Here is a 15,076-nt window from a genome sequence, read left to right as displayed (position 1 = left end):
CCAGCTGGCTTACGGAAGGTCGGTGGTTCTACCCAGGTGCCCGCTCGTGCCTGAAATTATGCTCGGAGGGTGCCCCTCCGAGCATTATTTCAGGCACGAGACTGGGGTCTTCCTCCACCAATAAAGCTGGAAAAAAATCGACGAAAAAATGGTGGGACGCTCTTGGATGGCCCGACTTGAGTGTACGGTCGCCCATATGAGCTTTCCGGCGGCGACCTTAAATAAACGCATTAAAAAAAACACAGCGTCATAATTGCCCTTATGTAATTTTGCTATTTCGGTAGGACGTCTTTATAAATAAACTTTACCACGCTTCTCAAACAATTTTTGAACAGGATACTGATTAACTTTTTCTTTTTAATTGAAGCATTACAAGCTCACGATGCCAAAACAACAAAACAATAAAAAAAAAGAATAAAAGTAAAAGTCTTTACATCATATTAATCACCGTGTCAGTGTATAATCGCAATTTCACCATCTTAGCATCGTGCAATGAAAATCACGATTGACCAAACATAACATCGTATTTATTACACTATATGTATACATACGTTAACTTAAATTAATCAACAAAACAAAACAAAACAAAAATATCTTTACGTTTAGAAAATTAATGAATGAAACAGATCCACAAAAATTAAGCAACTGGGTTAAATATTTATATGTTATACTTGAATACTTTAAGAACCCACCTGGCTAGTCACATTTTTTTTATTTATAATCTATAAATATTTTTCTATTTTGCAAAATATAGCATGTACACAATGACATAGTTACATTGTATGTTATGAAATATTGTAGTTATAAATACTTTTTTAAAACTACTGTAGTTCATTTAATTTGTATACACAACCTGATTACACATCTAGTAATTTTGTTTATATACTATTGTACACCTCTTATCATATGTAAATATGCTGAGTGTATCAATAAAACTTGAAAACTTGAAAAACTTGAAACTTAACCAAAATAAGACCTTAATCCACGCGATAAACAAAAATGCTATTTCGAAAATCAAATTTTAAACCTTGGGTCATTTTGATCGCTGGACAAAAGAGGATAATTTATAACAACTGTGTCAAAGATGAAAGAATTATAGCAATTTATCTTAAACCTGTTTAAACATGTGTCCAAACCTTCAAATGGATATAGGTGTGTTTTAAAATAACTGTGATGCTTAACATGGACATTTGCTATTCTCAAATAACTATTTAGTGAAAGTGTTTTTAATGTTGAAATTTGCAGGGATCAGAATTTCCTTTATTTGAATTACGGAAAATACGCAAAGAAAAAAAACACGATATTGTTTTGACTACATAAGGACTGAAATATGTTGGAATTACGCAAGGTATGGATGCATATATCAATGATTTAATGACCTACATATATCTAATGAAAATAAATTAGTTTTTTCATTGAAGTCTGTTTTTTACCAGTTTCAGGTTTCGTATTAATTACATTTAAGATATATTTTGCTCAAATTTGATATGACAAAATATTGAAAGTTGCTACACAGTATCTTTGTAAATATAAAAAAAACATGTTTTGATTTCCCGCGATGTAGATATGTAATGTTTAAAACTCTACACTCTAAAGGTGCTCTCAACATGAAATTAATGGGTCATTAAAAACTGGCGTTTTATACTTAAGAAAGAACCGGATTTACTTTAGCTTCGATAGGGAGCGCAGCTTTCCATATATAGTTATTCAAATGAAACATATACAGCAAATATGGTCAAATTTAAAAAAAATGTTTACCATAATTTGCATGTATCTGAAAGTTATTTGGTGGTTCAAAAGTCGGTATAAATATTCGGTTTTCAGGTTTAAAAAACGGTGATATAATTGACTTCCTGTATTTTTTATATTTTGTTTGGACGCATATAAATATATCTAACTACGCTTCGACAGGGTACTGTTCAAGTATATTTTTCATTTGAGCATTTCAAGCTCACCATGATTAAATAAAATAAACAAATATAATAACATTTACTATAATATTTCTTCTACAAAATGTTGAATTGCTTTAAAGTAATAATTCTTTAGGATATATACAATTTGTGACGAGAAACAAGTCAATTCAAGTAGAATGAAATAGTGGTTCAATTTTCAACTAGATAAAAGTCATATGATGCCTCAGGCAAGATATTTTCAATCTTTAGAAAAGCCAAACATGAATTTTATAACGTTTAGATAATGGTTTAGTGAATGTGAGATTCTTGTCACATTTAAAATAGTGTGGAATGTAAATAATTTATTATAAAGGTACAAAAATGTAGACAACATAGTATTTTGACTTTCATCAAAACATTTAATTACTATACTTGACAAAAACAACAGAATCAAAAAGATGGATCAGATGATTGGTCAATTATTAATCTTTTTGAAACTATATCATTGCACCAATCAGGTCACAACCATGTTTCATCATATGACACAAGTTCTAGTTAGTTCCAGGCAGCGGACTCGAAAGTGATTAATATAAGTTGTAAGAACTTGTTTGCAATCGAACCTAAATATATTTGTTTAAAGGATGGCACCAAAAAAAAAAAAAAAAAGGTTTTGAGACATAAAAAAAAAACAATTTATGGGCACACTTAAAACACTGGTACGTAACCAGTTAACCACATAACTAACTAGTTGATTAAGGGGTTAAATATTAACGTAACTAGTTAACCTCTTAATTAACTAGTTATTTATATGGTTATCTGGTGGCAGAAATATGCCACCATAACCTGAGATATCATACTGATCTACATTTGAGCCGTGTCACGACAAAACCAACATAATGCGTTTGCGACCAGCATGCATCCGCGCAGTCTGATCAGGATCCATGCTGTTCGCTATCAGTTTCTCTACTTGTTATAGGGTTTGTAAGCGAACAGCATGGATCCTGATCAAACTGCGCGGATGGGCAGACTGGTCTGGATCCATGCTGGTCGCAAACCCATTATGTTGGTTTTGTCATGACGCGGCTCATATAAATATCAGATTTGCTGAACAAGTAAACTCCATATCGTTACTGTAACATAACATTAATATTTTGAAATTTAATTGATAATAAGAAATTTCTGCAATTTACTTGTTCATTATAAGTCTATACTAGAACTATGTAAAGTAAAAGAAATGTAACTGTGATGTGTAAAATAAATGTAAATGTAATGCAATTTATTATATTTTTAATCATTTGAAACTAATCATTGACAATTCGTAAATGAATCCATTTTCAATTCTTTTATAGGATATGACGCAGTATTCCTTCATGCAGATGTCAACAAAACAGACCGCCGCCATTGTTGCAATTATATCCGGTATATCAATAATACTTTTTGTACAGCAAATGACATTTGATGATAACCGTTTACCAGAACCAAAACCTTGGAAAATAAAAAGTAAGTTTTTTCTGTACGAAATTTGCCGTGGTCATAGTATAATTTTTTACAATAGCTTTAGCTCTTAAACTTGGTTTGCTATTGCTAATCATGGTCATGCAACTACATAGTTAGGTAAAGAAGCAGACGCTTGCTTTGGTTAAGTCTATTATATGTATGTAATATTTTTCTTGTTACAATATAGTTAACGGTATTATTAATAAATAGTTATATTTGGTGTCTTGGCAACCATGACCCAGATGAAAATATCATGTTGAATAATTGATAATGGATAATATATAATAATTATCCATTATCAATTATTCAACATAATATTTTCATTTAAAGATATTTAGATATGGATTTGCATTCAATCTTAAATTATAATTTAAAAAACTGAATGCTACTGATACATTCTGACCTATATTTATAGAAATTTTAGTAGGTCTCCTGGATTACTGATTATTTTGCATAGTAAAATATAATATTGAACATAGTAAAAGCACAGTCAAAGGAAAATATTAAGGTTATTTTGACTTTTAACCTCTGCTTACACCATCAATACTTGACTGGACATAAATATCGAAGGGGGAGACTACAAAGGAACGACGACGTCTCAATATTAAACTATTTTTCAAACTTAATATGCCTAATAAGCCTTTTGATTTTAAACATTTGTAAAAAACTTGATGTTCTCTGTTTACATACATGCAAATAAAACGTGATATTATTCATAAACCATTATTTGCACTACTCATAAACAATTATTTGATTAAATACTTACACTTGACGATTTGGTAGATTGTTATTCATGTAGAATAAAGTTAATTTATTTATGAATTAATTTTATGAAGCCTTGATTTGTTTTTGCCATTATTCAAAACGAGTAGTTATATAATTTCTGTTAGAAACATAATTTAAAATACCCTAAAGTATGAACAATGGTTTCAAAAATACATTTGATTATTCAAAAATTGATTCGTATTTAATGAAACATACACTTTCTTATATTTAAGGTCAGGATTTCTTTCGAAATGGCAGTTACAAGAAAGAAACAGCAATAAAAGAAGATTCAGTGCCAGAAAGATGTCTAACAAATAATGCAGTTCTATCAGATATTTGGCAACAAGAACAATGTCGAAGAATTAAGTATTTTAGAGGAAAATGTCAGAAATATAAATTACAAGGAAATTATAATATATCTTCATGGGTTTATGTTTATTATTCTAAGAAGTATAAACTTGCATTTCGACCTATTCCTAAAATAGGATCGACATTCATGTCTCAGGTCATGTCTTTATTGACAAACACTAGCAATGAGCAGATTTTCATGAAGGCAAGAAGTGATGTTCATGATATGAAATTAAATTTGAAAAGAAAATTTGCCTTTGAAAGATTTCTGGACTTTACGGTTTTGATTATTGCCAGAAATCCATATTCAAGGATATACTCTGCATATGTCGACAAGGTGTACATCGTCAGCTCTTTGCCATTGTGTATGGATATCAATTCTAAGTTGTTTAATAGAAATAATAACACACTTTTGTGTAAGTTTGATATTTCGTTTGAGGAATTTCTTAACTATCTATTTCACACAGACAAACCAGTTCTAAGGGATCATTATGAGCCGATTATGACACTTAGCTACGGTAAACAAATGTGTAACCATCTAAATATTCAGATTGTAAAACAAGAAACTTTTTCCGAGGATGTAGATCATGCACTAAAATCAGTATACGTCAGAGGGCCAGTGTATGACGTCATTTATGAGGAGATGAATTCTAAACATACTGAATCAACTATTGGAAGTATTGTAAAAACAGTACACAGAAAGTTTTATTCAAATGTACAAAGCAACTCATGTTTGTCTTGGAAAGATATGGCTGTGAAGTTATGGAAGTCATTTCAAATTCAGGGTTACATACATGAAAGTTCTAAATTTCCTGAAACAAAGTTCAAAAATGAGACAGATTACAAAAGTTCTAATTTAATTCAAGTGATGTTACAAGAAATACAAAGCAGACCTTTGAAACACAGAGAAAAGGTAGAACAAAGAAACAAAGCTTTGATAAATGCGTATAAAAGCGTTGATAAGAAATATATTCGTCAGATACGCGAGCGCTATGCAATGGACTTTGACATGTTTCACTATAGTACAGATGTTGAAATTTCTGTAACTTAAGGATATTAAAACAGACGATTTATTGATTGATTAATATGCCCAGAAAGTAAAGGGACATAGTGGACTCGAGGGTTGGGGAAGAAAGGAGCTAAAATTGAAAAAATAAAACAAGGGGCAAAAGAGAAGATACCGTAGACGAACAGCAAGGGACACAAAAGTCACCATATTAGTGTGAAAAACAAAAAAAAACATACATCTGAGCCTTATTATTCTGAGGAACAATGAGGGGCGCCACATGCAACATCATCTTCGGTTGATAACGTCTTCGTTTAAATAGTGTTAGTGGTAATCAACGAAGACAATGGGTACCTACCTGGGGACATCTTGTTTAAAAATCTTCAAAAGGGATGATAAAACTGACTGTGAAAAGAGAAGAAACGTAAATATTTTAATATCAATCCTAGTTTGTTCTGTACTTACTTTTGTAATCTTAAAGGTTAAAAAAAATAGTTTTACGATAAAAAGTCGTTGATACTGAATTTAATTCCGGTTTTTGTCTAGAAAAGACTAGTGAAATTTATATGTGCCAGCTAGAAAAAAATACACAGTTGTGAGAAAAGAAAATGTTTGAGAATGTGTTTGAACATCTAGATCTATAAATATTGTGCATTTGCCTTAAAATGACAAAAGATCAGTTTCTGCATGTGAAGAATTGCCAGTGGCATGTTTTGACCTATTATATGTTTTACTCAAATGGAGAAAAATAGAATCCCTAAAGAAGGCCCAACACGGCAAAATCTTAAATCTTAAAGTTTTTGTCTTCTTTTTACGTAGTGTTGCTTAACAGGTTTAATGTTATTTTGTGAAGAGCTGCGTCAAATGTTGAATATTCGTATATTATATTAGCTAGGCAGGTAAATGTAATGTTTTTTAATTGATATCATTATGCAAAACTTGTGCTTCATTTAAACCATGCTGTAATATTATTATTCCGTTCATATTAAAAACAAACTTATGTCTCAAATATACAGTAAATGTTAAATATAATTATGTTATATAAGATTAATGACCTTGATATTTTGTTTTTGTATGTATGTATGTATGGATGTATGGATGTATGTATGTATGCATGTGGAAAACTCATTAAAACAAGTTTTTGACCATCAGACAACAAATCATTATCCTAATTGAGGTGTATCTGAATCATTAGAACTTTATCATCATTTTTTTCAAGCAATATGTTATAAGACTAAACTTATGATACATTTCTATTGTTTTCATACTTTACAAAAAAATCGTTCGAAAATTGAAAGAAAGAATATTTCTTAAATGCCGTCTTTACATCATAATCACCGTGTCATTGTACAGTCGCGTTTTCGTCATCTTAGCATCGTGCAATGAAGGACACGATTGTCCAAACAGAAAACCGTATTTATTAAACTATATTTAAACACACTTTAACCAAAATAAGACCAGTAGATTATCACATTTATCCATAAGATAAACATAAAATATTTTTTTCGAAAATCAAATTTTCAACCGTGGTCATTTTAATCGCTGGACAAAAGAGGATTATAATTTATAACGAACGTGTCATAAGAAAACATTATGGTAGTATATCTAAAACCTGATTAAACATGTGGCCAAGCCTTCAAATGGATATAGGTATGTCTTAAATAAAGTTCTGTGATGCATAACATGAACATTTGCTATTCTAAAATTACTATTTAGTGAAAGTGTTTTAAATGTTGAAATTTGCAGGGATCAGAATTTCCTTTATTTGAATTACGGAAAATACGCAAAGAAAACGATATTGTTTTGACTACATAAGGACTGAAATATGTTGGAATCACGCAAGGTATGAATGCATATATCAATGATTTAATGACCTACATATATCTAATTAATTGAATTTGTTTTCCATTGAAGACTTTTTTGTAATTACAGGTTTCGTAAAAGTATCAATTGCATTAAAGATATATTTTGCTCAAATTTGATATGACCAAATAGCGATAGTTGCTACACAGTCTCTTTGTAAATATAAAAAAAAAACATGTTTGACTTCACGCAAAGTAGATATGTTGTGTTTAAAATTCTACACTCTATAGGTGCTCTCAACATGAAATTAATGGGTCATTAAAAAATTGGCGTTTTTTATTTTAAAAAAGAACCGGATTTACTTTAGCTTCGATAGGGAACGCAGCTTTCCATACATAGTTATTCAAATGAAACATATACAGTCAATATGGTCAAATTTAATAAAAATGTTTACCATAATTTGCATGTATCTGAAAGTTATTTGGTGGTTCAAAAGTTGGCATAAATATTCGGTTTTCAGGTTTGAAAAACGGCGATATAATTGACTTCCTGTAATTTTGATATTTTGTTTGGACGCATATAAATATATCTTACTACGCTTCGACATGATACTGTTTGAATATATTTTTCATTTGAGCATTACAAGCCCACCATGATTAAATAAAGTAAACAAATATAATAAACATTTACTATAATATTTCTTCTACAACATGTTGAATTGCTTTAAAGTACAAATTCTTTAGAATATATACAATTTGTGATGAGAAACAAGTCAATTCAAGTACAGTGAAATAGTGGTTCAATTTTCAACTAAATAAAAGTCATATGATGCCTCAGGAAAGATATTTTCAATCTTTAGAAAAGCCAAACATGAATTTTATAACGTTTAGATAATGGTTTAACAATGTGAGATTCTTATCACATTTAAAGTAGTGCGGAATGTAAATAATTTGTAATTAAAGTACCAAAATGTAGACAAAGTAGTATTTTGACTTTCACCAAAACACTTAATTACTATACTTGTTGACAAAAAACAACAGAATCAAAAAGACGAATCAAATGATTGGCCAATTTATCTTTTGGAAACTATATCATGGCACCAATCGGGTCACAACCATGTTTCATCATATGACACCAGTACTGGTTTGTTCCAGGCAGCGGACTCGAAAGTGATTAATATAAGAACTTGTTTGCAATCGAGCCTAAATATATTTGTTTAAAGGCACCAAAAAAATAAAAAGGTTTTGAGAAATAAAAAAAATCCATTTCTGGGGCACAAATGATCTTAAATATTTCATGTTATTCTTATCTGCTTATCAATCTTATATCCAATAAATAATTACGTTAATACTACTATCCGAAATAATAACAAACCTCGAAATAACTTTAGGCAGGTGTGACAAACATAAATCCGATATGACACACATTCTTTGCTATCCCGAATAAGGGTTTTACGTCGACATGCCAAACATTATTAACTTTGTTTGATTCACAGTTTGATAAGGAATACAATAAAGATGGTACTTGCATTTAACCGACATTCCCAGCGAACTTAACCATTTGAATAATCATTATTTAGTTGATCAAAAATGTCTTACAGACAGTTGTAAAATGTATTATAACATAACATAACATCAATATAGATTAATATTCAGTTCTAAGATTACTGAAACAGGTATTTGTATTTGCAAAATGTTGTACTGATAAAAGATCTTTTAACTTAAATTTTGTATGGTTTTATATCATAAATATGATGCTCAAATGAAGATTAATCAATAGTGTAAGTTTTCCAAAAAGCATTATTTGTAAAGATACTACTGAATTTACCTTTCATGTAAAAAAGGAGGTAATTAGAAATTTATTTTCGATAAAGTCGAAGTCAAATCTTTCTGTAAGAAATGATTGCATATATTTAAATGATTACTTAAAATGCGTATAAACATTTGCAGCACATATTTAACATATTTTTGGATGTTTGGAATTTGCTTTAGCAGAATTCTATCCTTATTTGCAGTTTCATGAAAATGTTTTCAGTACTTTTTGAGCTATTACAAATACATGTATTAATATATTTGCCATATTTTAAACCTATTTGTTGCAATAGCAATCAACTTTTTTAACATAGGAAGACAAATTTACTAAATTGAAACTAGTTTAATCTGTCAGAATCAAAACATAATCCAAGTATAAACCTGTGATATTCTGTCGTATATAATCGATTGAGTGTATGATTAAGATCGGATTAAAATGAAGTAGGAAGAGCAATGGATAAATACATGACTTATGCGGTCTACACCACCATTTCAGAAATCTAAGCCGAGCTACAGAAGTTCTATCAAGAACGTGACGTTGGTGCCAATAACCTCACAGTGATGAAACGCGTACCATAACATATACGTAAATCTTGTACAAAAACAAACAAAAGTTAAATAAGTTTGAAGAGATATCCGTGAATTAAATGTATATATTCTATGCACAAAAATGCTGCTTTTCACGATTAAAATCACACAAAGTATATAATTTGTTGTTGTTGTTTTGTTGTTGTTTCTTTGTTGTTGCAAATTTGACCTTTGTTTAAATCTATGTCGCACGTGGTAAGATTTAAGACTTCAGCACGTGTTTGTAGTATTTTTAGTTTTAAGTATTTGGCATTTTCTAGTTGGATGGTTTCAATATTTCTACTCGAATAATGTTTATCCCCCTTAGGATATATTGCCTGCTTTTTAACTTCGTCTTTTGACGTTTTATCTGTGATATGCAGGCTTCATAACCTCTGATCCCCTTTCAAAATTCCCTTTTGTTTAGTTCTGCCCATTGTTTTCTCGTTTAGGGCACAAGCTTTTTATTACTTGAGGACCATACGCCGCTTTTTTCATGAAATGGCAGTACTGTGTCACATTGGACTGCCATGATAACCGTAGTATGAACACATCTGCAGATGTTTCTAAATTCAAAATTTTACCATGTTGAATTCTGCTTAAGCCGGTGATAAGGAGCCTGCAACACTTTCAATTTTGACGTGTTGGGCTTTCTGTAGGGATTTTAATTTTCTCTATTTTACTCATTTGTGATGTATATGTATATCTTAAAATCTGGAAACTTTCGTTTTTTTGTTTTACAGGATATGACGCAGTATTCCTTCATGCAGATGTCAACAAAACAGACCGCCGCCATTGTTACAATTATATCCGGTATATCAATAATACTTTTTGTACAACAAATGACATTTGATAACCGTTTACCAGAACCAAAACCTTGGAAAATGAAAAGTAAGTATTTTTTTTTTAATAAAGATAACGGTATTATTGATAAATAGTTTTATTTGGTGCCTTGGCAACCATGAACCAGACCGATGAATGAAATCATGATTGAATACTAAAAGGATATTTTTTTGTTTGAGTGAAATATGGAATATATTTTCACGAAACATGATAAAATGCCACGAGCCGGGACGGCGAGTGAAAATATGTGGCATTTTATCATGTTGAGCCAAAATATATACCATATTTCACGAAAAACGAAAAAATAATCCTTTTATTTAATTTCATTATCAAAGAAAAATGGCTACGAACCCCCTTGCTTGCTGCAATTGTACCAAACTCCTCACAGTGATAACCTACCTTGGCAGAATTGAAATCACTGCTTTCAAAGACGTCACATGATGATGAAAGTCACATGACGTCACGTTGAAATTCAAATGTAAGTATCGACTATTACATAAAAAATCTAACGTAATTTTCCTATTTCTGTTTTATTTTTAACTTTTCGTACCTACGTCTGCTATATTTTATCAAAAAACTATCAAAAGTATACAAAATAATGAAAACTAAATTTAAAAGCTAAAAAATATAAAATATTGATATTTAAATGTTTGCGATGGCAGATATCTCTGTACTAATAAGGGGAGATCACTGTGTAGGAGATTGCAATTGTACAGCGCGCAGTAATATATTTTTTATAGATACGTCTTGTTTTGCACGCGATATTTGGCGCTACATTGTGACGTCACGTAAACAACTCTTTAAACGTCTGTACAGCGTTAATGACAGAACTAAAGATATTGGTGTTCGGGTTTATTTTCTTAGTTAGACCATTTTCTATCGTTCTAGATAGTTTTCAAAACAAATTTCAACAAAAAGTTTTGTATTTATCAGATTTTTCAAAGAAGACCCTTAAAATAAGTCTGAGTTTTGACTCCGGACACTTTCATATTTATATTTCATATTTATTTTTAAAAAATATGAAATATATTTGACTGATATAGCACCATATTTCATGGGTAAAATTAAATTAAAGTCCATATATAAATTTCTTTAAATGAAAATATTATGGTGAATAATTGATGATATTGTTATTCATGTAGGATTAAGTTAATTTATTTTTGAATTAATTTTATGAAGCCTTGATTTGTTTTTGCCATATTCAAAACGAGTAATTATATAATTTCTGTCAGATACATAATTTGAAATACCCTAAATGATGAACAATGTTTTCAAAAACACATGTATTTGATTAACTTGAAAACTTGATTCGTATTTAATGAAACATACTCATTCTTATATTTAAGGTCTGGACTTTTTTCGAAATGGCAGTTACAAGAAAGAAACAGCAATAGAAGAAAGCTCAGTGCCAGAAAGATGTCTAACAAATAATACAGTTTTATCTGATATTTGGCAACAGGAACAATGCCGAAGAATTAAATATTTTAGAGGAAAATGTCAGAAATATAAATTACAAGGAAATTATAATATATCTTCATGGGTTTACGTTTATTACTCTAAGAAATATAAACTTGCATTTAGACCTATTCCTAAAATAGGATCGACATTCATGTCTCAGGTCATGTCTTTATTGACAAACACTAGCAATGAACAGATTTTCATGGAGGCAAGAAGTGTTGTTCATAATATGAAATTAAATTTGAGAAGGAAATTTGCCTTTGAAAGATTTCTGGACTTTACGGTTTTGATTATTGCCAGAAATCCATATTCAAGGATATACTCTGCATATATCGACAAGGTTTACATCGTCAGCTCTTTGCCATTGTGTATGGATATCAATTCTAAGCTGTTTAATAGAAATAATAAAACACTTTTGTGTAAGTTTGATATTTCGTTTGAGGAATTTCTTTACTATCTATTTCACACAGACAAACCAGTTCTAAGGGATCACTATGAGCCGATAATGACACTTAGCTACGGTAAACAAATGTGTAACCATCAAAATATTCAGATAGTTAAACAAGAAACGTTTTCCGAGGATGTAGATCATGCACTAAAATCAGTACACGTCAGTGGGCAAGTGTATGACGTCATTTATGACGAAATGAATTCTAAACATACTGAATCAACTATTGGAAGTATTGTAAAAACAGTACACAGAAAGTTTTATTCAAATGTACAAAGAAACTCATGTTTGTCTTGGAAAGATATGGCTGTGAAGTTATGGAAGTCATTTCAAATTCAGGGTTACATAGATGACAGTTCTAAATTTCCAGAAACCAAGTTCACAAATGACACAGATTACGAAAGCTCTAATTTAATTCGAGTGATGTTACAAGAAATACAACGCAGACCTTTGAAACACAGAGAAATGGTAGAACAAAGAAACAAAGCTTTGTTAAATGCGTATAATAGCGTTGATAAGAAATATATTCGTCAGATACGCGAGCGCTATGCAATGGACTTTGACATGTTTCACTATAGTACAGATGTTGAAATTTCTTAAGGAAATTAAAACAGACGATTTATTGATTGATTAATAGGCCCACAAAGTAATGGGGCACCAGGGAATCGAGGGTCGGGGAAGCGAAAGGCAAAATCCAAAGAATAAAAGAAGGGGAAAAAGAGGAGATATTATAGATAAACAACAAGGGACACAAAAGTCACCATAAAATTATGAAAAACAAACAAGACATACATCTCAGGAACAAAGAGGGGCGCCGCATGCAACATGAACTGTAACGTCTCCTATGACTCACAGCTTCGGTTAATAACGTCTTTTTTAAATAGTGTTAGTGACAATCAACGAAGACAATAGGGGCTTAGGGACATCTTGATAAAAAGCTCTTCAGTCCTTAAACTGACTGTGAAAAGAGAGGAAACGTAAATATTTTTATCAAGCCTAGTTTGTGCTGTACTTATTGTGATCTTAAAGGTTAAAAACAATAATAATTTTTCGATAGTCAAGATATCAAGTCTTTAATACTGAATTCAATTCATGTTTTTGTCTAAAAAAGACCAGTGAGATTTAAAGATCCTTAAAGATCGTTCAGCACGATATTATTGTTGTGCATGTGATAATTTAGTTCTTTCTATTCGGTTATTTTCTTGTTGGGCAGTTCCAGTATTCCTCACTTGAGTACTGTTGAATCACCTTTAGGATATGTGGCCTGCTTTTTAAATTTGTCTTTTGACGTCTTATCTACGGAAGAGCATTAGTGCCAGGTGTATGTTTTTTACTAACTCGAAATTTCGAGTTACTAACTCGAAATTTCGACTTACTTATCTCGAAATTTCGAGTTACTAACTCGAAATTTCGAGTTACTAAATCGAAATTTCGAGTTACTAACTCGAAATTTCGACTAACTTATCTCGAAATTTCGACTTACTAACTCGAAATTTCGACTTACTAACTCGAAATTTCGACTTACTTATCTCGAAATTTCGACTTACTAATTCGAAATTTCGACTTACTAACTCGAAATTTCGACTTACTAACTCGAAATTTCGAGTTACTTATCTCGAAATTTCGACTTAGTAACTCGAAATTTCGACTTATTAACATTACAAGAATGGCCAAAGTTATTAGTTAGATGGTATAAGATATAGTAGGCAGTGCCTTTGAACGATGGAGATGGAGAAACGGGTGCCTGGACAAAAACTATTGAAATATAACTTAAACTTAGTAATGGCATGTACACACCCGACCTAAAAAAAACAAGGCTTCCTTTAATTTGTACGTTCAGGCGTTCTTCAGACGTTGTATTGTATCCCATCTGTTCGAACATATCTTTTCACTAATCATATTCTTCTCATCCCTGTAAAAAAACCGATCCTATACTTCACGTGTGGGACATCTGAGGAAAGTATCGCGGCGTGGCCAAAATAGGGCGTGCTGAGGCCTTTGTCAAAATTGTTGGACTGACTATATTTCTTGTAAAATCGGATGCTTTTATATTATTCCCAACATATATATAACAACAAGTATCACTTTAATCAACTTTTATCAACACAATATCAAAGTATTAGTAAATAATGAATAATGTTACAAAAACATTATTAGTATAAAGAAACGTGACAGACTAACTGGCGTATACACGCCAATTAAAACTTATTTAACACATGATATTGCACAGTTTACAATAGGGTGGGTTTTGGACTTGTTGTTTCTCCACATGATGGTTGTATGTGTGCTTAAGAAAAAGAAACACCCGGTTAACACAGAAATGTGGAAAGTGTGATTTTACAACCCCCCCCCCCCCCCACAAAAAAGCGAAGGATATGTTCAGTATGTGTGGACAATTTGACCCTATAAAATTGTTCTGTTAAATAAATGTTAAAGGTGCTCTGTCAATGTGCAACAGCTACACACGAAAGAAAGTATCTTGAATTCAATCCTTGCTTTCACCGGCAACCAATGAAAGTCGTGCAATGTAAGTCGAAATTTCGAGTTAGTAAGTCGAAATTTCGAGATAAGTAACTCGAAATTTCGAGCTAGTAAGTCGAAATTTCGAGTTAATAAGTCGAAATTTCGAGTTAGTAAG

The 15,076-nt window shown here is 31.0% G+C and overlaps 1 protein-coding gene across 1 annotated transcript; it reads left to right on the top strand.

Annotated features, from left to right (window-relative positions):
• Nucleotides 1-954: 954 nt before the first annotated feature.
• Nucleotides 955-6,721, top strand: LOC132752559 (uncharacterized). Its single transcript, XM_060742897.1, has 3 exons — nt 955-1,348; nt 3,242-3,392; nt 4,388-6,721. The coding sequence occupies exons 1-3, from the start codon at nt 1,331-1,333 to the stop codon at nt 5,551-5,553; spliced, it is 1,335 nt and encodes a 444-aa protein (XP_060598880.1). The 5' UTR covers nt 955-1,330; the 3' UTR covers nt 5,554-6,721.
• The last annotated feature ends 8,355 nt before the right edge of the window (nt 6,722-15,076 follow it).

This window comes from Ruditapes philippinarum, unplaced genomic scaffold, assembly GCF_026571515.1.
Source record: "Ruditapes philippinarum isolate M1 unplaced genomic scaffold, ASM2657151v2 ctg9867_1_1_1_1, whole genome shotgun sequence".
Classification (NCBI taxonomy): Eukaryota; Metazoa; Mollusca; class Bivalvia; order Venerida; family Veneridae; genus Ruditapes; species Ruditapes philippinarum.
This window is presented reverse-complemented; position numbering and strand designations above follow the sequence as displayed.